Source organism: Mesoplodon densirostris, chromosome 11 (assembly GCF_025265405.1).
Source record: "Mesoplodon densirostris isolate mMesDen1 chromosome 11, mMesDen1 primary haplotype, whole genome shotgun sequence".
In the NCBI taxonomy this organism is placed as follows: Eukaryota; Metazoa; Chordata; class Mammalia; order Artiodactyla; family Ziphiidae; genus Mesoplodon; species Mesoplodon densirostris.
In genome coordinates, this window is record NC_082671.1 from 85,829,129 (window position 1) to 85,857,101 (window position 27,973).

A 27,973-nucleotide genomic window follows, 5' to 3' on the forward strand; every position below is an offset into this window, starting at 1 on the left:
TCAGATCTGAAAACGTCTTTATTTTTTAGAAAATGGATTCCAGGAAGGTTAAAAAGCAATACCAGAGGGTATAGGTGCAGAACTGGATGTAGTCATTCAAAGCATTCAATTAAGAATATGGCAATATAAATATCTGAAAAGCATCTCTTAGGTGTTTGAAACAAAATGTGTTAGGTCATTCCTAATTAATTGGAGCTTTATAGCATTTCCTAGACAGAAGGAAAACAGTTAACATTTCAAAGTCCTGAAAGCTTTTTCCTTGGTTAATTACATTAAATGGTTTGCCTTTTATCAAATTCCTTCCTTTTTAAACATGGATAAAAGTATGACATACGTCCACTGTTAAACAGACAACACGTTGCAAATTCTGGTATAATGTATTCCAACAAAGCTTAGAAAATAAAAGGTGTTGCGGTGGCTCTGGACTAAGTTTAATAGTCATCTCCTCTGCTGACAACTTCTTTACATGTTGGACGCAAAAGTATGGTATGTTCAAACTGCGCTGTATATGATCCTTTAATGTCACATAATGGTGGATATGGATCTACAATACCCAAGTCACACAGATTCTTCAGAGCCATCAAATATTTACTTTCTCCCAAACGATCCAGCCATCTGCGGCAGAAGGCAAGGGTGCCAAAGTTTTCATTGATGACATTTAACAAGTGTTTTGTTCTTGGAAGCCTAAGACAAGAAAATCCAAGATTAATAGTTGGCTAAAAAGTTAGCAACTCATTTCCCTCATTAAGGAAAACTCAAACCAAAGCTATGACTTCACTTAGTAATTAAAGTTCAAAAAACTCTTTTTTGCTGCCTCTTTCAACATTCAAAAACCAGAATGTATAATACCCAATTATAGATGGCAGGTGAATAGGAGACCAGATGAAGGCTACCTTATATTTATGTGTCTATGCATGTGTGTGTTAAATTCCAAGTACAGACTCATCAATAGTATGAAGGTGGGAATTTCCCTTTTGGGGGAAATTTCGGCAGTAAGCTGAAAGACCTGAACAAAAAGTAGACACTTCAACCATCTCCGAAAAGTAAAAAAAGTAAATAAAAATATAAAGTTTACCAATGAGAAAATACTAAGAACAAAAACCTAGGAATGCCAGCAAAATGATAATCTCTGAAATTATTACCCTTGTTGGAAACTGGATATGAAGAGAATACTTACATCATTCTCATCTCAATTAAAATTTTTAACAGGAGAATTTTTCTGCTGAATTATAGAAATCCACAGAACTTATTTTTAGGCCATAGAACTGTGCATTTATGAATGTGCCACTGTGGATGTCCGTCACACTTTTTAAAATGCTGTTAACTGGGAAGAGAAACTCATCAGTCATATAAAAACTACAGTCTCTCACCTTATTGGCACGTGTCCAACATCAAAATTTTTCATGTAATGTGAACATTCCATATCATCATGAACCACGCCTTTTCCTGTGCTACCAAAGGTTTCAATGGCATATACTTCTCCTTCCTAAAAATACATATATAAGGGTCAAGGGTAGAGAAGAAAAATTCAGAAATTCAGAACTAATTACAATTCCCATCTCAACTTCAGGCTGAGGTAGTCCCAATACCTGGCAGTCCTTATCTACCTTTTCCTGTTTTATCTCCTTAGCACTTTTGGTCTTTGTGTCATCTATTAAAATGTAAGCTTTACATGAGCAGGGAATTTTGTTCGCTACTACTGAATACATTCCAGTGCCTACTAAAGAGACAGGCACCTACGAGATGCTCAGTAAATATTCACCAAGTGTTGAATGAACCTTTGACATGCCTCACTTCCACAGCTGACTGAGCCCCAGTCTGACCAGACACAATCTGCACACTCACACAGCCCAATTCCTGTCAGGGTGAGTATGGACGGCAAATTAATTTTGTTCAACATAGACTATATACTCAACTACTACTAGCTTCATAGTTTGGTAGGAAAAAAAAGTCAAAATGCTTCACAAAAGAACAGTGTTAATGGCATACATACCTCCATTCTTGTTGCCTCTCCTCCTTTCACAATGGGCACTGTTTTCCCAGCATGTATTCTATATGGCCCAATTGAATGGCCATTTAGATTACGGATTGGTTTCACTGGCATAACAGAAAAAAAAAAAAAGTTATTCAGGGTCTCTAAAAGCACAAACAGGTATGGCTCTATTAAATAACCCCACATTAAGATAGTTAAATACAAACTGGAAAACTACTGGGATATTGCAATGTTACTGATTAAAAACTAGAAGGAGTAGGGAAAATGATAGAAAAAGAATAAACTATGTGATGAGGACATGATGGGGGTCCATCTAGGGAGTTACTGTTAATAAAAATACAGTCATAAAATATCATGTATATAAGCATTACAAACATGAAAAATATGTATTTTCATGGTTATGGACCAAAAGGTAATTTGAAAATGACGATTCTGTGTCAAAATAATAGAACTAAGAAACCTTAAATTTTATTATTACATCAACATTTCAAATGTTAAAAAAGAAAATCTAAACAATCCCAAGGTCCTGGGATCACTGATAGAATAAACAAATTGTTGAGTACATTCACACAACGCAACACTTACTCAACAATAAAAATGAAAAGCTACAGATACACTGACCTGAAATAAAACCAAATGAGCAAAAGGCGGCAAAATTATATACATACGGTGCAATTCCATACACACACACAAACAGTTCAAAATTAAGCATAATTAAACTAATGTTTAGAGATGCATAATAAATGGTAAAGACAAAGAAAAGGAAATGCCAATCCTTAGTACTCAAGACAGTGGCTTATTAGAAGAAGGTTTCTGCAACTGAGAAGGGGTATATAGAATAGGGGGGGCTTCTGTAATGCTGGCAGTATTCTTTGTCAAGGGGTAAGGTACATAACTTTTACAATTGTTCAGCTGAAGTTTTACATTGTGTGTATTTTCAGTTTTTATTATATTCCACAATGAAGGTTAAAAGAAAAAAATCTAGTTCTACAGTGCTAGAATCTTCAGTGTGAGTTACCATTCTTCTAGGGCAGAATTAGGTAGCAAGGTTTTTTTTTCAAATCTTTAATAATGACAAGCATATTACAAATTTACAGGGTGGTACAGAAAAATAAGACTCTTAATTAGCTCTTAAAAAAAAAACTTCCTTCTGGGCTTCCCTGGTGGCACAGTGGTTGAGAGTCAGCCTGCCGATGCAGGGGACACGGGTTCGTGCCCCGGTCTGGGAAGATCCCACATGCCGCGGAGAGGCTGGGCCCGTTAGCCATGGCCGCTGAGCCTGCGCTTCCGGAGCCTGTGCTCCGCAATGGGAGAGGCCAAAACAGTGAGAGGCCCGCGTACCGCAAAAAAAAACCAAAACAAACAAAACAAACAAACAAAAAAAACCTTCTTATATAAATGATAAGCTAAATTTATTTTAAAATTCAGCAAGCATTATTATTCCTCTAACACCTGACAAACTGACTCCCCAGGCCAACCAAAAACACATTTAAATAAAAAGATTTCTTAGCCATACCAACCTAACACATATAACTAAGTTACATAGAAGAAGCAGGGCTCGGGGGTATCCATTTTTATAGTATACAGGTTGTGTACAGTGGCAGGCTAATTCTGGAACGAATGGGTATAAAGGTAATTTTCCAATTCTATAGCTTCTTGATCAAAGTAAATAAAACCACTCCCTTGATGGCCCAGCCCAGTTCTGTTATGTGGTTTCTGGGAATTGCTTCTTAAAGTTCAGCCTACAGTCCATTTCTTCACCTTCCCAATATCATGATTTGTCTATACTCTTTACACTTAAACCAGTAAAAATGAATTCTGTCACCCTCAACTAAGAACCCTGATCAACAAAATAACTGGTATAAAAAAAGGTGGGTACTGAAATAATAGAACCTAAAATGTTGCATTGGCTTAGTGGAAGAGATAAGAAAATAGATATTAAGGATTCCAACACTGCAGGCTACAACTGTTATGTGGTGACTAAACATTAAGTCAAATTGTCACCTAATATACCTTGAAAGGCAGACCACATGCCAACCAAAGTTGTAGAATTAGGAGAAAATAGAAGGGAAAGATGATTTGAGAGAGACGTGAATACGTATTTGTTGTGGCACCGATCTCAAAACTGGGAGTGGGAAACAACAAATATTTGTTGAATACTAATAAATTCCAGGCACTGTCATAAAATTTATATTTCTCAAAAACAAAACAAAACAAAACACGGTATCTTGAATCTTATTACAATCAAAGAAACCTGGGTTTCTTAGAGGGACTTCCTTGGTGGTGCAGTGGTTAAGAATCCGCCTACCAATGCAGGAGACCCCAGTTCGATCCCTGGTCTGGGAAGATCCCACATGCCACGGAGCAGCTAAGCTTGTGAGCCACAACTACTGAGCCTGTGCTCTAGAGCCCACGAGCCACAACTACTGAAGCCTGCATGCCTAGAGCCCAGCTCCGCAACAAGAGAAGCCACGGCAATGAGAAGCACACGCACCACAACGAAGAGTAACCCCCTCTCGCCACAACTGGAGAAAGACTGCGTGCATCAACAAAGACCCAATGCAGCCAAAAATAAATAAAATTAAATCTTAAAAAAAAAAACTCTTTAAAAAGAAACTTGGGTTCTTAGAGGTGACAGAATTTATCTAAACTCAAAGATAGACCTGCCTAACCCCAAAGCATGTTTTCTTCATTAGCCTGTAACACCTCCCATCCAAGTGTGAGAAGTCTTAAGAATTTTTGACTTGTACACACGTTCACAGGTTTAAGGATCTGCAAGAGAGCAACAAGGACAGGCTCTGTGTCAGGTTTAAGAGGAAGAACCACTGTGCAGTTGGTAGAACACCACAGGCCAAAAGTATCTACAGGGGAATGCAAAGAATGGTGAATGATGTGAATTTACTGAGGGACAAGGAAGCGTGAGAGTCTCCATGCTAAATTAAATTACAAAGGAGTCAGGATTTGGTTAAAGGAAATGTAGGAAACATTCTATAAGAAAGTTTTTAAGACAGGAGTTACAGAGAGCATGAGCACAGATTAGGAAGGAGAATGGTGGCTGGAAAGTGGTCAGATAAACCCTGGGAGTTGGAGAAAGGCTGGACTGACAACACCAGAAAGCATAGGTGATTCTGGGATTGTGTACACAGGCACTGGCTGGGAAAGACTAGGCAGCAAGGGGAATAAGATTAAAGGAAGGACACACAAGGAATGAACTGGCCTCTAAATTTTGAATTCAACTTAAAAAAAAGGTGGGGAGAGTCATCAATGGAAAGGGCCTCTGGCTTCTGTCTGAGCCTGTGATTAGTCACAGAAAATCTAGCCTACATTTCAACCATCCTGGATAAATCCCCAGGTGTCTTCTTATCAGCTACCAGGGTAGATGACAACAATTCCCACCAGCTAGCTACCACAGAATTCCTACCATGAACAGGTCATTTCCCTTGTTTTTCCTCTTTATGTTCCCAATTCCCAAGAGATAAAGATGAAGCAGCTAATCTAAAGAAAGAACTCAACGCTATCTTGCAAAATTATTTCTGCCAAGGTCACAGACATTTCAAAATAAGATGCATTTTTAGAGAACATACCTTGATATGTCTTCCCATCTATTTCAACTTCGTAGGATTCCATAACTTCTTGGATGGCCTCACCAACATCACATAGACGGACATCGATGCCAGCACACTAAAAATAGAATCATGTATACTCTGTTATTCAAAGTGCAGAATTTTATAGCAACTTAACTTCTTAATATCTTAAAATAAGGGACAAGCAGAAATGACTTCCTCTATAAAAGCCTTCCATACACTGTATTACAATAACCCATTTAAAACCCTAAGGGTGGTGGACCAGTCTTACATAACCCAAACAGGTTATAAAGTGCTCAAAATATGTTGAATGAAATGGTGCTTACAGTTCACATACCTTTATTCCAGTGTTAGTGGCATCTTTTACAGCTTTTAATAATGTATCATATTTGGGATTAAAAGTGACAGTAAAAGCGCAGTCAATAATCCTACCTGAAAGAGAAAATTTGTCTTTAAGTTTACTTATCAGCTAGTCAAATGATCTACTTTATAGTATCTACTCTATTAATTAACCTTGCTAGTTAACAGAAACATAAAATGATGGGCTCAAATGAAGGCAGCACATCAAGTACCCAGACAGCAATCATAATCAAAGGGAAAAAAAAGTGTAAGTAAGTTATACAAAGGTTTTGAAATGAAAAAATTAATTCCAGGGTTGGTATATACTACTTCAAGACAGCACCAATTCAATATTCACCCAGGCAGTTATACAAAAATATAAACAGAAACAAATCAAAGTGAGAAAAGCCTGGGGAACTAAGGAAGAGCACGGTAGGCAGAGAAAATGTATAGGTCCACAGGACACTAACCATCAGACTAGCTTCTCCAATTTAGTAAAACCTCAGGTAAGTATTTAAATCTAAGCTTTGCTTTCTCACCTGTTAAGTGAAAGTAAAAGGTACTTACCTAACAGGGTTTGGGAGAGAATATAGAAAAGTTAACAATTATATATAAAGGTTGGTAAACTCAAAGGTTCTAAGTAAATGTTTTTTGTTATTATATGAATAAAAAATGTCTACAACAATGAACTGAATGAGATGTAAGATTCTATTTTTCATGCCTTGATACAATAGGTAATAAACCTCAATTACCCAATAGTTTTCACTGTACTCCACTAAGTAGGATGCTTTAAAGTAAATCTCAAAATCTACCTCAACACAGCTCTACTGAAGAGTGAGGCATCAAGAAGAAAACGTGGGCTTCCCTGGTGGCGCAGTGGTTGGGAATCTGCCTGCCAATGCAGGGGACACGGGTTTGAGCCCTGGTCCGGGAAGATCCCACATGCCACGGAGTAACTAGGCCCGTGTGCCACAACTGCTGAGCCTGCGCTCTTGAGCCCGTGAGCCACAACTACTGAAGCCCGTGTGCCACAACTACTGAAGCCTGCGTGCCTAGAGCCTGTGCTCCACAACAAGAGAAGCCATTGCAGTGAGAGGCCCTCGCACAACAACGAAGAGTGGCCCCCGCTCGCTGCAACTGGGGAAAGCCAGCGCACAGCAACGGAAGACCCAATGCAGCCAAAAATAAATAAATAAAATAAATAAATTTATTTAAAAAAAAAAAAAGAAGAAGAAAACGTGAGAGTTCAGTATCTACAGCCCCACCCAACAGGGCCAAGAGTAGAGTTTTCAGGAGGAGGGTGGAGTGGGAATTATTTCTAACAACTCACCACTTATATGTGTTCCAAAGTCTATCTTACAGATGTCATCATACTGTAATACTGTTGTGTCACCAGCATTGGGAGTATAATGGGCAGCACAGTTATTCAGAGAACACCCAGTAGGAAATGCCAGGCCTGCATTTAATCCATTCTCTTTTATTAACTTCCGTGAACAGTCTTCCAACTTTTCACTTAAAAAAAAAAAAAAAAAAAAAAGGAATTCGTTTACTTTTATGTTCCTACCCGTATATACCTTACAGCTCATCAACTCCAGAAAGTTTACTAAAACTCTTAAATTACTTTCTGGGAGTGATCTGAGCACTTTCTGCATGTGACTAAATAACAGTCCTTTGACGTTATGAACACAGTAGTTCATCTCTAAAAAATAGAGAGAATTTAATTCCACTAGAAATCTGGAGAAACAGAAAAACATGATCCACTTTCAACTTGATTTACCAGGAAATAAGATTCTTGACTTAGACTGATTTAAATGCTGATTACATTTTATTTTCTCAATGCTGCATGTTTTGAATATTCTTGGGATCAGAGTATTAAGTTGCCCTATAGCTTAGTATTTCTCAAGGGGAAAGCTGGAGAAATAATTACTTTTATTGATTTCTTCATTGCATTATAAATGTTTTGTGTCCCAGAATTTTAATTTAATACTATTTACTGGAGAGCAAAGTAACAGATTTCCAAACAGAAAATAAGAATCAGTAATGTGTACATTTGTGCACATGAGAGTACATGAGTACAAAATAGGGTGAATGAAGTTGCAAATGTCCTCTTACGGTTTCCTCATTACATCGACACTACAAGAATTTAGAAGGTATTTCTAGAACCTTCACTTAAAAGTTTTTTGGCAAAGCATTACATAATGAAAGCCAAACATTACAATTGGAGAGTTAGCTCTAAACAATTTTTTTTATCATGTTCTTACAAAAACATATCCCTTTTACCAGATTTCTATCATTGTCATCCCAGGCTTGATCCAGCTCATGACATATTTTCTAACTTGTCGATGTGCTTCTGCAGCTTCTCGAAAATCGTTCCAAATCTCTTCACTAGCTTGATCTAGTGCTTTCTTTTCTTCACTTGTAGTTCTCCAAGCAGCTGTTCGCCTTTATAGTATGCATAGTATAGCATTAGTCATTTAATAAACAGAAAAATAAGCATAACAGCTGAGAGATAAAAATACACTAAGATATTTTGGACAAAAAATTATATATTCAGTTTCTTTTATTAGAAGTCGGCAAAGTTTCTGAAATACAAGTACAACCAAACCTAATCAAGTTAAACCTTTCATAAGACTCTTAGAAAAAAAAAAATCCTCAAGTGAGATTTTATTCATAGTCAGAGGGACTAATACTCTACACCACATAAAATAACACAAAAGTAGAGAACCAGAAAAGTCAGAAAAGAGTCCTAGAAACAAAGCAGAGGGGAGGAAAAAAAGTCATCCTTCCCCTTGAGCTAATATAAATTTTAAGGATGCACCAAATATTAACATTTAACTTCACCAACAGGGCAAGTACTAATCCAAAGACTTGACCTGGCAACCTGCATATACCTTACTCAAAACATAAAACACTATGTGCTTTTGCAGGATTTTTCTAATTGTATATATGTTAGAGGTAATCTTCCTTGAAGGAGATGGCTCATATTTGAAAACTGCCAAGGATAACAAACAGATTTTTATATTCAGTATTTGCAAATGAGAAGATCTACTGACTCCCTTTTTTTTTTTTTTTTTTGCGGTACGCGGGCCTCTCACTGTTGTGGCCTCTCCCGTTGCGGAGCACAGGCTTCGGACGCGCAGGCTCCTCAGCGGCCATGGCTCACGGGCCCAGCCGCTCTGCTGCATGTGGGATCTTCCCGGACCGGGGCACGAACTCGTGTCCCCTGCATCGGCAGGCGGACTCTCAACCACTGTGCCACCAGGGAAGCCCTACTGACTCCCTTTTTAAGCAGTACATTTCAAAAACAATAACTGCTTCAAGTGAAAATCTTTTTTAAAGTTACAGCTTTCACAGATTCTTAAGCAATACTGAATACAGAATTCACAAGTCAGTGATCACGGAAGTATAAATTATACTTAGTATAAGAGTGATGCCTTCAAGAAATAACTCTTATTTGCCTCAAAGCCAGTGGTCAGCAAACTATAGCCTGCAGGCAAATCCAGCCTGGCACTTGTTTTGTAAATAAAATTTTTTTGCAACAGGACTTCCCTGGTGGCACAGTGGTTAAGAATCCACCTGCCGGGCTTCCCTGGTGGTGCAGTGGTTAAGAATCCGCCTGCCAATGCAGGGGACACGGGTTCGAGCCCTTGTCCGGGAAGATCCCACATGCCGCAGAGCAACTTAGCCTGTGTGCCACAACTACTGAGCCTGCGCTCTAGAGCCCACGAGCCACAACTACTGAAGCCTGCGTGCCTAGAGCCCGTGCTCTGCAACAGGAGAAGCCACCGCAATGAGAAGCCTGCACACCACAACGAAGAGTAACCCCTGTTCGCCATAACCAGAGAAAGCCCACACAGAGCAACAAAGACCCAATGCAGCCAAAAATAAATAAAATAAAATTAATTTTAAAAAAAAGAATCCGCCTGTCAAGGCAGGGGACAGGGGTTCAATCCCTGGTACAGGAAGATCCCACATGCCGTGCAGCAGCTAAGCCCGTGAGCCACAACTACTGAGCCCACGTGCCACAACTACTGAAGCCCACACGCCTAGAGCCCATGCTCTGCAACGAGAGAAGCCACTGCAATGAGAAGCCTGTGCACCACAACAAAGAGTAGCCCCCACTCGTCGCAACCAGAGAAAGCCTGTGCGCAGCAACGAAAACCCAATGCAACCAAAAATAAATAAACAAAAATAAAACTAAAAAATAAAAAGTTAAAAATTTTTTGCAACATAGCTATGCTCATTCATTTATATGCCATCTATACCTACTTTCATGCTACAACAGCAGAAGTGAATTAACATTCAAGACCTGAAATATTTACAATATGACCCTCTACAAAAAAGAGTTTACCCAACTGCTTTAAACTACAGCCCCCTAAGTTAATGTCCCAAAATGCTTTCAGAGTTTCTCTGTGTCAGCATCAAGTTCATTATCATTACTTCCTATTGCAGCAGCTACCTGTGCCAACATCTACTTCCTCTGATTTGCTACAAAGGCCCAAAGGAGCTGTCCTATGTGAAATTGAGGGTATTTAAGAGTCACAGAGGCTTCTATAGCTTATTTACTGTTTGGAAATATATTTTGGATCTATCTACTGATGTTATTAGAAAACTGAAATATTATCAGTTTAAGGTCAATTTTAAACCCCTTACTTACTTAAATGTGTTATCAATTACTTTTATAGGAATAGTAAAAACTAAGAGGCAACTTGTAATCAAAGTATTCAAACAAACACCCTCAGAGCAGAAAGTAACAGGATAAGATCCTTTAAAAAGTATATTCTCAAGATGTGACTCAACCTTTTTCAGCTGCAGTACACTTATAGTTGCTCACTCCATGCCCGGACAGACAAGCCTCAATTTCCTGACCTCTAGTTGTAACTCTAGCCCTGTCTCTCCCAGAAGTCCAAAAACCTTTCCTGAAAACCAGGAATCCTAACATTCTAAGAATAAATCATTCTTAGGCACAAGAGTACTAGCTTTATTCTCAGATCAATCTTTAAGCAAAATAAATCACAATTCTTCATCTTTTTACATGGACCATAATCCTGGCACATATACCTACAGCCACACCTGACAGTAAAGTCTGAAAGCACCTTCTGCTTCAAAAGCCAAAGATTTCTGTGGAAAGTAAAAATATCAACTAATATTTACTCTAGGGTGGTAAGATAAAAGACTATGTCCACAGGGAACTGATGGATATTACGCATGTAGGGATGTGAAAAGGGAATTGGTCATTATCAATTCCCATTTCGTCTCCTCAGTCCAACCCTTAAGATTCTTCAAATCGACTTCTTATAGGTTAAAACATAAGTGTAATTAAATTTCAAATGCTATTTGACATTTTAGAATCAGAACATAATACAATAAAGATACCCAATACTGAAATCAATAGATCTCATGACTATCTTACACTTCTGAAGGTTGAATGGCTCTTTTTTTTTTTTTTCTTTTGGCCTCAGGGTGGCATGTGGGATCTTAGTTCCCTGACCAGGGATCGAACCCGCACCCCTTGCCGGGGAAGCATGGAGTCTTAACCACTGGACCGCCAGGAAAAGTCCCTGGCTAACTCTTAGAAGCAGTGGATTCTTCAAAAGATTATAGAATGTTCTGCATTGTTAGTAAAGAACTATCAATCAACTGAATTAAATAAATTCTTTTGCTAAGTCTTCAGTTCAAGTTGAAAGTCATTAGAGATATTCGAGAGCTTACTGCCAGGGTCTATAATTATAATTACAGGCCCAAATGAAAGAGAAAGATTATGAAGGAGTCTTCCCTTTACCTAAATTAGAATTTTTGACAGTCTATTTAACAAAAATTTATAAATAAGATGAAAAAAATCATTCTAAGTCATACCAATTATTCCAAAAGGCAGTTAAACTGAGAGTCAGGTGAGGCATGCTTTAAAAAAAAATTATGTCTGTAGAACAAAACTATCAAAACAACTGCTTGAAAGAGAATCTTTATAGGAAGTGTTTATAGAATATATAGGGACTTCCCTGGTGGTCCAGTGGTTAAGAATCCAACTTCCAACGCAAGGGACATGTGTTCGATCCCTGGTTGGGGAACTAAGATCCCACATGCTGTGGGGCAACTAAGTGCACACGCTATACTAGAGGGCCCACGCACCACAATGAAGAGCCTGCACGCCACAATGAAAGATCCCACGTGCCACAACTAAGACCCAATGCAGCCAAAAATAAATAAATAAATATTTTAAAATAATAATAATATAGAGTATGTAAATTCTTCACACCCCTTGATATTTCTGAGCCTTTTTAATATTTCATCATCTTTACTGGTGGATGTATTAAAAGCAGAAAAATATAAGTAAAACCAAAAGATACAAAGGTATCAATTTCTAAGAGTCACGTTTCTGAACTCACTGCAGATAACTTAAAAGTGATTATACATGCATTCTTAAAGCACTATATGACACATTTACAAAAACCATTTAAAATGCATATCTATAAAATAAATACAGGGCTTTCCTGGTGGCGCAGCGGTTGAGAGTTCGCCTGCCGATGCAGGGGACACAGGTTCGTGCCCCGGTCCGGGAAGATCCCACATGCCGCGGAGCGGCTGGGCCCGTGAGCCATAGCTGCTAAGCCTGTGCGTCCGGAGCCTGTGCTCCGCAACAGGAGAGGCCACAACAGTGAGAGGCCCGTGTACCACAAAAAAAAAAAAAAAAAATCTTTAGCCCAGAAATAATTAAGAATGGTGCAGATATGACACCAATTCCTTCCTCTGAATATTGCTATTTAAAGAGGAAAAAAAAGGGAACTCCCTGGCAGTCCAGGGGTTAGGACTCTGGGCTCTCACTGCCAAAGGCCTGGGTCCAATCCCTGGTTAGGGAACTAAGATCCCACAAGCCACAGAGCATGGCCCAAAAAAGAAAAAAAGAGAGAGAGAGAGAAAGCATGTTTAACTACCTATAAGAAGAAATTATAGTTGATCCCCAGCTGGTTAAGGAAAATTCTTCTTATAGAATAATGTCAGCAAATAAATGTAGAAGGCATGACAGAATTAGAAATTCACCATTATTAAGTCCTCACAAAATAACTGATAAAGCAAGGATCATCAATGGATATTAAAATAATTAAGTGAAAGGTTTTTAAAAATGGATTTTCCAACAGTACCAAAGTATCCCACAGATTACCTGGAAACTGCAAAAAGAACAAAGTACCTTTACAAAAGAAACAGCTGGCTGTCACCAAATTAACCAAGTGATCAAATACAGTAAAACTAATAGTAAACAGTGGTTTTCAATCACAGGCAGAATTAAGGAAATTTTTACTTTCTTCTTTTTGCTTATCTGTATTTCCTAACTGTCCTAAAATGAACATGTATTGCTTGTAAAATTAACAAGTGTCTCAAAAAATTGCCTACTGAATTTAGAAATATATATCAAGAATTTCAAAATAATTCTTTGTTCTATTTCTAGAGATCTAGAAAAAGGGAAAAATCAGATCCAATTAACGTACCAAGATGTTCATCACAGAAATTTTCCTAGTGGCAAAAAACTGAAAACAGTATTAATGTTCAAAAATAGGGTAACAGCTAATAAAATTATGCTAGATACAGAACAGAACAGCATTATAGCTATTAAAACTGGTTTCAAAAAATTTTAATGACACAGGAAATGCACGCAGAATGTTGAATTTTTTTAAGCAGCAACAACCATCCTAGTAAAAACTGATTAAAAAATCATGGATTTCCACACGTAAGGAAGATGTTCCTAAGGAATGAGATATTTACATTCTCAAAATTCCCACAAATTACTAATTACAAGAGGAAAAACAATAATGATATAATAGAGAAACTGGTTAATACCTTATCCAAGTGAAAGAAATTGACATCGTGTGCCTTCGTATTTGACAACCCTGAAAAGGACACAATATCTACTTATCTAGTAACCCACCCCAAAATGCACAACCTACTCTCAAATACTTCAGAAAAACAGTATGTGTACAGATTCACCAATATAACATTTTTCCACATTTGCCTTCTATCTTTCTATCTTCCAAGGAGAAAATGGAGTGTTATTTGTATATTATACATAAGTGTCATATTCCACTGAGATTAAGAACGATAAAGCATATGTGACAAAATGTTAAAGATACTCTGAGAAAGGTACACAGGAGTTCTGGGTACTAGTCTCACAGAATGGAATTACTTCTGTTAAGTATGAAATTACTTCAAAATAAAAAGTTAACATAATGCACTCAACCTGGGTGGCAGTTACACAGGTAAGTTCTTTGTAATAATTCATGTAATTTTCAATCAAGGAAGGCAAGATACAAAACTATATTTAATACTTTACCAAATCCGTAAGAATACTGATTGTAATCTATTTACAAGTAGTCAAAACTGATTATATGAATCTCAAAAAAATTGAGATTTATTAAAGAACAAACATAACCACAGTATCTTAATTTCTTTTGTATTTCTCCAGGACAGCACACAACATTGCTTCCAATACTTTAGAAAAGTATTATCCCAAGAGATATTATAATATATAATTAATATCTTCCTGTATTGTTTCAAAAACGGAACTTATTCCACCTATACAATGTTTAGTTTGCATTAGAAAATGATAGCAAAAAGGAAAAGGTAGTTTCTAAGATTTACAAAATCTCAATTATTTTTTCCTGTATTGAACAGTACTTCAAGTGTTCCACCATATTCATGTTGTTAAAAATATTAACAGTGTGTTAACAAGTATAGGAAATCTATGGCTTTCTTCCCCTTTAGCAATAAGAAAACAGAAATGGAAATGGGAATTAAAATATCTCATTCACATCAGTAACAAAACAATAGAACACTTAAGAACAAACTTAACAAAAAAGGGACAGGACCTACATTAAAAAAAAAAATCAGAATAAGGTGGAAAATATATGACGACAATGGAGAAGTCAATGTGATATGTGTCAGTTTTCTGAAACATACATAAATATGATGTGATTCCAATAAGAAAGGCATTTTTCTGTGGGTATGTGTATTAAAACTAAAAATATGACCAAAAGTAGCTGAGAAAAGTAAAAAAAGAACTGTTTGGTTGGGTTGTGTGGCAGAGGAGAAACAACTGACTTATCAAACTATCAAAATAAACAGCATTAGTATAGAAACAGACAAATAGATGAGTGGAATAGAATAAATAATACAGAAATTGGTTCCATTATATAAGGTAACAGACTTCCATTATGTAAGAATAGTATATGGGGCTTCCCTGGTGGCACAGTGGTTGAGAGTCCACCTGCCGATGCAGGGGACACGGGTTCGTGCCCCGATGCGGGAGGATCCCACATGCCGCGGAGCGGCTGGGCCTGTGAGCCCGCGCGTCCGAAGCCTGTGCTCCGCAACGGAAGAGGCCACAGCAGTGAGAGGCCCGCGTACAGCAAAAAAAAAAAAAGAGAATAGTATATGGCAAAAGTGGTCATTCAATTAAATAGAATGAACTACTTCAGAAACAATTCTAGCACAACTAGCTATTCCTTTGAAAGAAAGTAAAATTAGCACTCCCAACCTTAGACAAAAAACTCTAGACCAATTAAAGATGTAATAAAACAAAAAATTAGAGTTTGAGAAAATAGAAGAGACTGCTAGGAACCCAGAAGTACAAAATATGAATATATACTGTTATATAAAATATTTAAATGTGCATCAACAGACAAATGGATAAAGAAGATGTGGTACATATATACAATGGAATATTACTCAGCCATAGAAAGAAATGAAATTTGCTCATTTGTGGAGACATGAATGGACCTAGAGACTGTCATACAGAGTGAAGTAAGTCAGAAAAACAAATATCGTATATTAACACATATATGTGGAATCTAGAAAAATGGTACAGATGAACTGGTCTGCAGGGCAGAAACAGAGACACAGATGTAGAGGACAAATGTATGGACACCAAGGGGGGAAAGTGGGGGGTGGGGGTGGGATGAATTGGGAGATTGGGATTGACATGTGTACACTAATATATATAAATAGATAACTAATAAGAACCTGCTGTATAGCACAGGGAACTCTACTTCACTTCGCTGTACAGCAGAAACAACGTTGTAAAACAACTATACCCCAATAAAAAATAAAAGTATAATCTTTAAACTTCTGCAAGAGCAAAAGAACAAAGCCAATAATCAAAAGATGCTCAAAAATCACTAGCAATCTGGGAATCATAAAGTATTAATATATTCTTTGATTCAGCAATCCCACTCCTGGAGAACTATCACATAATAAAACTGCCAGCACATAAGGAGATATATATGTGTATTCCCAAACACATATATGTATATATACATATATATGTATATACTTAAGAGAGATCTTTATTGCAAATGGTTTACAACAGCAAAAAAAACAACAACAAAAAAAACAACAAAGTGAATGCTCATCAATTACAAAATGGTGGAATAAAGTACGGTATATTCATGCCACAGATTATGAAGCCATTCAAAAGAATAACAGAGCTATTCTGATTGACTTAGAGGGACTTCCAAGATGCAGCCCCGATGAGAAAGGCATGGAGGAGGAAAGTGTGCCTACGATTCTGTTTTTGTAAACAAATAATAACCAAAACAGTCTCCTTACACAAACAGAGATAGATGTACACATACATGAGCATAAAACATATGGAAGGCTACCTGCTAAGTGGTTACATGGGTCGGGAAGGAAGAGGAAACAAGCAAAAAAAAAAAAAAAAAGATTATATTAAAAAGATTATATCACATCATATGTACTATGAAAATTTATGTAATTAATATAAAACTGCATGTTTGTGACACTTTAAAAATAAATGTTTTAAGACGGGGATAGTGACTGATGTATTCAAATTCAAAGAAAAGATGCCCATGCCATAAAATATAACATCATGTTCCTTTCTAAGTTTAAAGAAAAACAATGATGTCTTTACAGGTCAAAGAAACAGTGCTACAGTAGAAGCTTTCTTAACCAACTATTGCAACCACTGAATTAACCAATCAATGCTCCTGATCCCCCTGTAAACCATACAGACCAATGCCCACTGTAGTCTGAATACTAGTGGCTAGGTTCCTGTTTTGAATAATAATAATAGCAGCTAACACTTACCTAATGCTTACTATGTGTCTGTCACTCTTCTAAATGCTTTACATATTATTATTCCTCACAACAACCCTATGAAGAGCTCATTTTATGGATGAGGAAATGAAAGCACAGACATGATAAATTACTTGCCCAAGTCACAAAGCTAATAAGTGTTAGAACTGGGATTCAAATGCAGATAGTTAGGTCCCAGCTTCCAGGCTCTTAACTAGTCTACATAATGCCACTTCAAGTGTCTGCTAACCAAATAAAATGCATTCTTTCAGAACACTTCCAAGAATCAAGTTATCTGTGCCCAAACCAGTGTAAGTCATCTGTACTTGTTATTGTAATTATGTAGTTTAATTATACATTACATAAAAAGAGTTGTTTCTATGAAAACTAAATTGACTACTCAGAGAAGTTTCAATAAAGGCAAGTCGTCAAAAAATACTTCTGTCAAATGGAACTGTAAATGATTTCAGGAAAAAAAACAGTGTAGATATAGGCATCAGCCCGCAGATTACTTAGTTCTTACTGTTCACAGAAACTCAAAATGGAACAGACCAGACAGTGCATTATGGATTCAGCCCATGGAAAAAAAAAAAGTGGAGTTCAATGCAATCCATGCTCAAAGATCAAGAATGATGAAAAACAAATGTTTGTTTTAAGTTAACTTTTATCAATAAAGATTAACCAACTACTGGTCCCAATCATTTTGGATAAGAGGGCTTCTACTGTATCTTCTCTGCAACAAATTCATAAGCTTTTTTATTAAGGTAGTGGAGCAAAGCCCTAAGAAAAATCAAATCTGCTTTATTGCTAAACTACAACTTTCAAAAGTCAAACTGGAAGTTATTTTATGATCCTTACCCATCTTGTGTGGGTGGGTACTCGCATTCTTGTCCTTTGGGAAATACACCATTAGGATACAGGTCACATATTGGAACTGAGGGAGGGTCTGTTTGAACTTTTGCTGTGAGATACAAATAAAGCATTAACTTCTGTAGTTAAAAACAAAATTAAGCAGTTAGCATTAGTTTTTCTCAGTTCCTAATAGTTATTGTACGTCCTGACTTTAAGGAACCTCCCTGGTATCAATTTACAGTTAAAAACAGAAGATATTTCACCACAATAGCCACCTCCTGATTTATAATTAATTACTTGGGAATAAAAATATTCAACTCCTCAGAACTTCATTATGTATTTAAACAGTATATGCCTTGGCACAAAGAACACTTCTAATGTTTTTGTCTTCATTTACTATACTGGAAATGGAATAGCATACAGAGGCTGGCTTTCGCAAATAAAAATCAAAGAAGCAACAGGAAAATAAAAAAGAAATCCTATAGCGATAAAGTAAAAATATCAAGCTATTATGTATTAATAAAATAGGTAAAAAACTTATTCCAAGGGTATATTATGTATAAAAGTTAGTATACATCGTATGTATACTATGTATACATACATACTTAGTATGTATACATACCCCAGGGCTAAAAGACTTTAGGTAGCCATATACAAATTTCCAGATACTTGAAAAAAGTTACAGTACTTAGCATATGTTTTAAGGACACATTATTTCCCAAACTATATTCTAAGACACCAGTGTTCCAAAATGCTTTTTAAAAATATTTAGAGATGTGTCTTCTAAAAATCTGTTTAAATGCGTAAGAACTAGTTCTTATATAGTTCTTATTCTACAAAGAACTTTCTTTTAGTAACAAGTGCTGTATCCAAGGAATGTCAGGAAGTTACATAAGACTTAATTTATGCAATAATATATGACTTTCAATGTATACCTGCATCATGTAACAACTACTGAGTTGAAGTGTGTGGTTTTCTTTTGATTTTAACCAGTCTTATGGGTTTTTATCTGAAATTTTAACATATATTTTAGATTTTTTTGTTCTGCAATGGGAAACAAAAGGACGCATATAAAGAAAAATTTGACAATTTACTGAGCCAAATCATTTATCTGCAGAACCATTTTTTGGTCCCCTCTTTTAATCTGAATATTCAATATTTCACAAACACCCACCATCTTCCTCTTTTTTATGTAATGTTTAGAAGTGTCCTATGGACAAATAAACTTGGGGAATGCTGTTTCAGGTTCCTCCAAAGAGGAAACGTTTAGAATTTGAAATCAAAAACGACCTTAGAGGTCATCTAATTTAGCTTCACACTCAAATCCAGGAATCCTCTAACACCCTGACGGATGGCACTAAGTGCCTGGCAGCGGAGGCAATCACTATTCCCAAGCTAAAATACATTCATTTGGGGAGAACTGTAACTGTTAGAAAGCTCTTCCAACACTAATCTCCCTGCTACTTACATCTGTTAGTGCTACTTAACTCCTTGCAGTTAAAAAAAATTTATTTTTCATTTCTACTGCTTCCTTCCTCTCTATGATGAGAAACCACTTTAAGGGATGTGGTTCTTAACACTTTCACTCATATTCATCAACCTTGTCAGTGTTCCTTTTAAGTTGGTACTAGAATTGACTTCTATTAATAGTTCAAATAAGGTACAATTAGTATAATACACTGTTGATTCTAAAAATCCTACTGCTACTGAAAGGTTAAGATTCCTGGCTTTTTGGTTCACACTGTATAAGCACTCAAAAGCCTTAGGATTCTATCACCTTATACTAACCTTATATATGCTTATTTAAATTTCAGCTTGTTAATATTAGCCTATTGTCTCAGTTTTCTTTTGAAATCTTGATTTCTGTCAGCCAAAGTATTATCATCCTCAGCTTTATATTTCATTTACAAATCTAATAAAGATGGCTTTTATCTTGTCCACAAATTAAGACAAAATAGTTAAAGGACTCAAAAAGTTCATTAGAGAAAAAAATAAAGAATTTGTCACTGAAGTAAGTTGAAGCCTAGCCTTTACCACTTATTAGCTGTGACTTGGACAAATGCCTAAATGCGCCAAGCCTCGGTTTTCCTCATCTACAAAATGAGGAACTAGATGAAATCTTGGATAACCTTTGAAACTTATAACGTACTATGTCCAAGTTATTATCTAAAACTATGAATAATTATAAATATCTGTATTGCAGTTATTGTTAACTATCACTTACAATTCTCTCACTTTATAGATGAGGAAAATGAGGGCAGTAAACTGCCCCTGATTACAGTATTTGGCTTATTTCATAAGTGATTTATGACAGCCTACACAAATAAGAGACATTCAAAGCAAATCAGAGAGCAAAAATCAAAACACAGAAAGAACCTAAAATAGAACCTGAAATAAGGCCAATACAAAACCAGATTTGGCTCTAAATCCTCTAGTAGCCAGTATCAAAAAAAAAAAAAAAAAAGGCTAGGTTATTTGCATAGTTCATGGTGCTTCTGCAATAAAACACATTAACTACTCAGGAAAAGCACAATTATTCTTGATACTAAGACCAGACAAAAAAGGGTCTCTCAAGACTGCTCATAAAGAAATATAATGAACAGTAAGTTCAACAACATCCTCAGAGGAGACACAACAAAGGCTGATGGCATCAAAATAAAACATCTGTCAGTGGAAGAGTTCTACCAAGGGCAAGTACAAAGCAGCCTCTTAACGCTCCTCCCTGCTTATCTACCTTCATTAGGAAGCAATTTTAGAGTATTTGGAGAAATAGATCTTTCTTTCTCAAGCCATTCTCAGGTAATACGTCTCACAAGCACACTACAAACAATTTTTGAATGGAAGGAACATGACATCATAATACCTGGAGATTCCTGGAATGCAAGTAATCTGTGCTCATTAAATACAGATTATGCTAGGGGCAGAGCTGACATCCTGATTAGAAGGATCTAACCAGGATAGATGCCTGACTAGAAAGAAGGCTATTCCATCTCCACCTAGGGACATATCAGGGGAATGGCTGGCAAAGCCAATAGGTTTCTTAAAAAAATAATTTAAGTATTTCAACCCAGAGATAAAAATGAAAGTCAAACCCTCAATATTCTCATTCATAAAATTTCAGCCTAAAGATTTTAAAGGAAGGTTTAGCCAGACACTCAGTGGTCCCCAATAACCAAAGGGCATCCAAGATTAGAACTTGTTCTGATTCTCAACCCAACCTTTATTCCCCAATACTATACAGTCTCCCCTTAGTCTCCCTAAGAGCTTCAGGTCTATGAAGATGTTTGGTTATATCATTTATAGAAACAAAATACAAGGAGGATCATATTTTAAGTGTAATTTGAAATACTACAATACATGTTATTAATAAAAATTCACCATACACACAAATTTTAAATAATGGGACTCCTCATTAAATATTTGTCAAGAATCTCGTAATACCAAAACTGGCAAACTATGAACTGCAAACTATGTGTATCCTATTACCACTTGGTGGCATTACTTTAGTCATCACTGACAAAATTATTTGAATTATTCAAATTTTAAATTATAAAGTTTTTAGGAACTCATCCCTAATGTGCAGTAAAATAACAACAAATTTATTATTAACAACCCCTGGCTGAATAACAGCTAAGGAAAATAACAAGACTGTTAAACCAAAGTACTTGCCAAATAGCTGTGAGTTTCACTAAATTCTACCTCTATTAAGCCTACATTTATTTCCCTAACATATACCAGGATCTTAAGCAACTTCAAATTTACTCTTCAAACCTGCTGGTTAATAACCACTTCTAATGTGGCAAGTAGGATTAACTAAAGACACTAACGTCCTCTCTTCTTCTTCTTCTTTTTCTTCTTCTTTCCAGTTGCTCCATCTCCATCACCATCTCCATCTAAGAAAAGACACGTCAAGATCACTTAAGCCTTATAAGCAGAGGGACGAAACAAGCACAAGCAGACAAGTACACACACACACACACACACACACACACACACACACACACAGAGTGCATTTTAAATAGCATACAACAAAGTTGACCCAATACTCTTAGAATTTTGTATATTGCTAGCTTTAAGTATCAGAATTTGACTTGTGCAATCAAAAGCACTAGTAAACTTTACTTTGACTTACTCTACTAAAAGAATTTTTCAGATATTTTTAAGAATAAAACATGTATTAAATAACATCTTTTTTTTAAAGCAAAGAAAAATCACTAGTGTTACTGAAATACCTGTAATAATGACTATATGACTTCATCTGAAATAATAGCAAGTTTATTTATGCTTTGCAGTTAAACACCTGTATTTCATGACCTCATGTGATCCTAAAGCAATGCTATGAGGTAACAAGGAATGTTTAAGGGACATGACCAAGATAATCCTAACAGATAAATAGCAAAATTGAACCAAGAATATCACCTGATTCCTAATCCAGTGAGAGGTAAGTGGGGTCTCATCTTTTAAAATAGCTTTTCCTGGGACTTCCCTGGTGGTCCAGTGGTAAAGAATCCGCCTTCCAGTGCAGGGGACTCAGGATCGATCCCTGGTTGGGGAACTAAGATCCCACATGCCACGGGGCAATTAAGCCCGTGCACCACAACTAGAGAGAAGCCCACATGCCCACACGCAGCAACGAAGGGCCCATGCGCCGCAATGAAAGATCCTGCATGCCTCAAAGAAAGAAGATCCCGTGTGCCGCAACTAAGACCAGACGCAGCCAAAATAAACAAACAAACAAAATATCTTTTCCTGCATAGTTGTTATTAGAGAAAAAGAGTTCTTCTTTCTGGATCAAATTGTATACAAAAATATTTCTACTTTTCCTAGGTTCATAGTTTTCAGATTTTCAAAAGAACCCGATGACCAAAAATAAGAACTATTTCAAAAAACAGCTGGCAAAAGAATCCACAAAATAGCCATGATCTGCCTGTCAGTTTTCATAACAACTTTGCTTGAAGCTCAATGACCATACACTTAAACTTTGAGAAAAAATAAAGAATACGATTATGACCAAGATTAAAGTGAGTTAAAATATTTTAAATAAAGATATCAAAAATAGACCTAAGTGTCTGAATTTCTAAAAATGCTGCTCAATAAATTTCAACAATCATTTCTGAAGTATGCTAATCTACCCACAAATAACTAAAATAACTAAGAGCAAATAACTAGGATATTCACTAAGCTTATTTTGGTAATCATTTTATGATGTATCTAAGTCAAATCATTATGCTGTATACGTTAAACTCACACAGAACTGTATGTCAGTTTTATCTTAATAAAACCAGAAGGAAACAAATAATGAATGAATAAACAAACGAAAGACAGGAAAAAAATTGCTCAAAAGCTCCCTCAATGAATCGTCTCATAATGAGGGCAGTTTGCACTGCTCACTACACTTTGTCCTGCCCCCAAATGGTCTCTTTCGTTTGGTTTTAAGTCCCATTCCTTCCAATGAGCTTTCCATCAGCATTCAGCCCACAATTCCACCTCCAAATTTCAATATATATATATATTTTTTTCTGCGTTTCGCGGGCCTCTCACTGTTGTGGCCTCTCCCGTTGCGGAGCACAGGCTCCGGACGCGCAGGCTCAGCGGCCATGGCTCACGGGCCCAGCCGCTCCGCGGCATGTGGGATCTTCCCGGACCGGGACACGAACCCACGTTCCCTGCATCGGCAGGCGGACTCTCAACCACTGCGCCACCAGGGAAGCCCCCGAAATTTCAATAAATTTTATTGCAGATACCAGTATATCTTTCTAACTCTATATTTTGTCTCTCCACAATAATCAGTTTTCCTTTAGAAAAAAGACATTGAAATATTAGCTTTCCATCCTCTCAAAGACTTCTCACAACAGTTTAATAGTACTGGTTGATCCTGATTATCAAAATGAATTAGGAAAACGATGAACCCAAACTGGAGAAAGCTACTGATAATTCCTAAAATCTTCTTTAGTACACTGAAGATTTCCATTCTGACAAGCAAAATTTCCTCCTTCAACGTCAAGAGATTCATATAACTTTGCAGAGGTGCAATGAAACAAGGCAGGCACTCTCTTCAAATTAGCACTGTGATTGATATTCTACACACAGTGGGTCAACAGCAACCTATTATATTACCTTGAATTTACAAATACCTTTCTTGTTAAGAGTTCAAAATATGTTTATAATCTGAAGCATAAACCAAGGCAGAATGGACAAGAGATTTGCTTAAGGAAAAGGAAAAGCTAACTACTCCCTTGAATCTGAAACCAAGCAGGATACTGTGGGGCCTTCCTGGGGACAGACCCCAAGTCTCTCACCTCTTTTGTAAAAAAGCTGTAGACTCCTAGGCTTTCCCTGAGTTCCAAAGAGCAAATTTAATCAGAGACATGAGAAGAATGCAAAAACAAAGGAAACACAATCAAACAAGACTAAATAATAATAGTTTGGCCATAAAAACAAAGGACCTTTAGTTTCTCCTCAAGGGCTACATATAATATCTTGAACCATATCCTGGAGTTGGTTTGCAGATACTAACCCCCCCACCAGGTGGAAAAAGTTAGCTGTATGCTGACCACCAGCACACAGACTCCAGATCAGTTGAAAACAGAAAACTAATAACTGAGATTCCCCAAAAGTCACCCTGTTACTGCACAACCAACCAATCAGAAGAATGTCCACAAGCTGATCAGGCACCTGGCAACCCTCACCTCTAATGTTGCCTTTAAAAACCCTTCTCTAAAAGCCTTCAGGTCTTTTGGGCATGAGCTGCCCATTCTCCTTGCTTGGCATTTTTTTTTTTTTTCTTTTTTTGCGGTATGCGGGCCTCTCACTGTTGTGGCCTCTCCCGTTGCGGAGCACAGGCTCCGGATGCGCAGGCCCAGCGGCCATGGCTCACGGGCCCAGCCGCTCCGCGGCATATGGGATCCTCCCAGATCGGGGCACGAACCCGTATCCCCTGCATCGGCAGGCGGACTCTCAACCACTGCGCCACCAGGGAGGCCCCTTGCTTGGCATTTTGCAATAAATGCTGTACTTTCCTTTGCTGCAACCTGGTGTCTGAGTTTGGTAACAATTCTTGGCACTTTTTTCCACTAAATTTGACTGTAAGCTCCTTGAAGGCAGAGAATTTATCCTTCTAAAGGAAAAATAACTGCTCTGCATTATCCTAACATGATAAAGTACAGCAAGTATTTGCTGCTAAGGACTGGAAGGCATAAGCCCAAGCTGGCAGTGCTTGAGGCAGAACAGCAGATCATAGCAATAGATAATTAAGAATGGGAAAGCCCTATCTCCTCTTCTGCCAAAAGAGGCCGTAAAATAAAAATAGTCCTCCTAACTAATCACTCCCTCCACTGTCTTACTGATAGCATCAATTCCTGCAATTCCAAGAGTTGTTGTCTTTAAAGAAATCTTTGGCAAAAGCTCCAAAATACCACAAGGATCTGGGGTCAGGAAATTCATAATAGATTTGAGAAGCACTCCAACATGCTCCTTTGACAATAAAGAGAAGTACCTTTGATAGAGTAAAAGGAATAGACTTGGAATCAGGTGCTAGGTTTGAAACTCTGGCTCTGTTATTCTACACAAAGTAGCTGTGTCACATTGGGCAAATCATATAACTATCATTTCCTGTTTGCTTGGTTTTTGTGAGGGTAAAATGAGAATGGATGAAAGTATCCTAAGATAGTGCCTAGTACATGTTATTTGTTCAATAAAAGTTAGTTAAATAAACAGTCATTCAATTTTATCTTATTAATACTCACCCACTACTCGGCCTTTTGTTAAGTACATTTTTAAAGTTGAGATCTGTGTTATCTGAGCATTCAACATATCCAACTTTTTAAAGAGTTGCTAATAACTAAATACATTTTCCTTTTCATCTGTGACATTGAGGCTTTAACATCAGTTAAGTAAAACATCAGAGAATATTGGACTATATGGACAAATAAGCAACTCTGGTTAAAGAATGTCATATTTTCTTGCTTTCCTAACCACAAAAATCAAATTAACCATTTACCTTCATCGTCATCAACTCTTTCTTTCTCTTCCAATGCTTGTCTTTCCAACTGTCTTGCTACCTCATCAACCGAGGCTCCTGATTCTTTATCAGGCTCCTGTTGCTCTGCTGATCAAATATAATAACATACATCAAATCTAATAAAGATCTTCCCACTAGAATATGTTCTAAGGATTCTAAAAAACACGTTAAGTCTTCCTGATAAGTGTTCATAAAACAAAAGCAGAAACATTACTTGAAGCAGAATAAAATTTATTTAATGACAGAAAAATCTTCCATATCTAAGTGGTACTGCCCATTCAACAAAATACTCATTACACATTCTCTGTGCTAGGAGCTAAACTGTAAGTTGTTCCCTACCCTTAAGTAGTTTTAACTTTTTTAAAGTATTTAACAATTAGACTACAACAAATAATTTATTAACCAAGCAAGGACTTAAGATGGGCCATAAGTGCTGAAGGCCTTAGTAAGAGGATTTCTGTGGAGCCCTGGGGGCTTCAGGGGTTCGGGAAGAAAGAAACTGTCAAGCCGGGCTGGGTAAAATAAAAATAAGTAGGAAAAAATATTCCATTAATAAAAAACAAACTTCTCCAACAGCTAAGCACAAGAGCAGGCCCTGCAGTAGAAGTGATAAGAATGTAGCTATAGGAGTAATATGTATGCGTAAAAAGAGGTAGTATTACCATGTAGCACATAATGAAGTGACATGCTGGCTACAGCAGAGAATTTATCCTGAGAGATACAACTGTTAAAGATATATTAGGGTCAGTCTGCTAAACGCCTTAAAAGGACAAACTGAAGGGTCTGGATTTCATCTGAAAGCCAGGAACTGCCACCAGACTATGTCCTGGGATTCAATTTTGCTCTGGAAGCGTCCTAGCCCCTACAGCTCTCCCCTTTCAACTCCCATCTAATCAAAATTTCAAAAGGATACAGGTTAGCCCTCTCTAACCTCTCTCAACTCCACTTCATCACTTCTGGCTTCTCCACTGTCCTCTCACTCTTTCTGTGGCTGATTTTAACAGTACAAATAACTCTTCCTAAAACCAAGGCCTTGATGCAACAAAAACACTGACTTCTCACAATCAAACAGTTAAGTTTCTAACTCATAATATAATCCAACTGAAAGCTTTCAGCTGTTTTCCTTGCCTTACCAGTAGATTTCAGAGAAGCTCCATTCGGACCCACAGAATATCCTACCCAGACTGCCTACAAGTGGCATCATAATTCAGGCCTAAAAGCCCAAAAGCTTGACGATACTGTGGGATTAGGCAGGTGAAGAGTCGCACCACCACCACACATCCTGCTATTACTACTCAGTGACAAGAGCGCGTGGGCATTCACACACATACACACACCCCCCAAAAGGGCAGCGCGCCACACAAATCTCTCCGTAAACTGGGATGGTGGGGGGAGGTGCTGCTGAGGCCCTAAGACTCGGTTACTCCACCCCCAACCCTCAACGAAAATATGTCCCACGTTGCTCCAGCAAGGAGGCGGCAGTATGGGTCAGAACCAGATTTTTATGGAGGAGGCCAACCCGTGAGGAAGGTGAGAGGGCTGGGCCCTGGGCACGGCTTCAGGTCCGTCGCCCCGTCTGCGTGGGAGCTAAGCGCCGGCAATGCAGGGGCTCCGGCCCAACGACCCCACAGAAGCTGAGGCACCCTCTTCTCCACCCCTCCCCCACCAGGTCCCTAATACCACGCGACAAGCCGCCTCTCCCAGGGACTGGGAATCTGCAGCTCGGCCCGGACACACGTTCAGTCCTGGGAATCAGTCCAGGATTCTAAGTCCCTAGTCCCTGTCAGCCCCGCCGGGCCTGAGTCGAGCCGTTCGGCCATCCCGGCGGGGACTGGGAAAACATAAAAACTCCCTTTACCTGTGGCAGCTCCTTTACTCTTCTTCTTCTTCCGTCTTTTTTTCTTGGCCGCCTCCTCAGCAGTAGAGGCAGCTCCCTCCTCCCTGTCGTCTGGATCCAGGTCGCCATTCAGGTGGCTCCCGCAGGACGCTGCCTCCTCCACACCCGCCATGTTGCCCGAGAGAGCGCGAGGAACTAAGACAGGGCGGCGAGGGCCCGCTCCTTCTTCACCCACCTACACCAGCGACGCCGGAAGCTGCTCTCGA

The 27,973-nt window shown here is 37.8% G+C and overlaps 1 protein-coding gene across 2 annotated transcripts; it reads right to left on the reverse strand.

The window, feature by feature from the left end:
- METAP2 (methionyl aminopeptidase 2) lies at window positions 1-27,973 on the reverse strand. Of its 2 annotated transcripts, none has more exons than XM_060111862.1 (11): window positions 27,729-27,973; window positions 25,850-25,954; window positions 21,678-21,743; window positions 17,857-17,959; window positions 8,197-8,358; window positions 7,247-7,428; window positions 5,915-6,009; window positions 5,578-5,674; window positions 1,994-2,097; window positions 1,371-1,486; window positions 1-684 (listed from the first exon to the last, which is right to left on the reverse strand). In XM_060111862.1, the coding sequence occupies exons 1-11, from the start codon at window positions 27,877-27,879 to the stop codon at window positions 432-434; spliced, it is 1,434 nt and encodes a 477-aa protein (XP_059967845.1). In that variant the 5' UTR covers window positions 27,880-27,973; the 3' UTR covers window positions 1-431. The 2 variants fall into 2 exon arrangements, with proteins under 2 accessions (XP_059967845.1, XP_059967844.1); XM_060111861.1 differs by having other exon boundaries at window positions 25,850-25,957; window positions 27,729-27,972.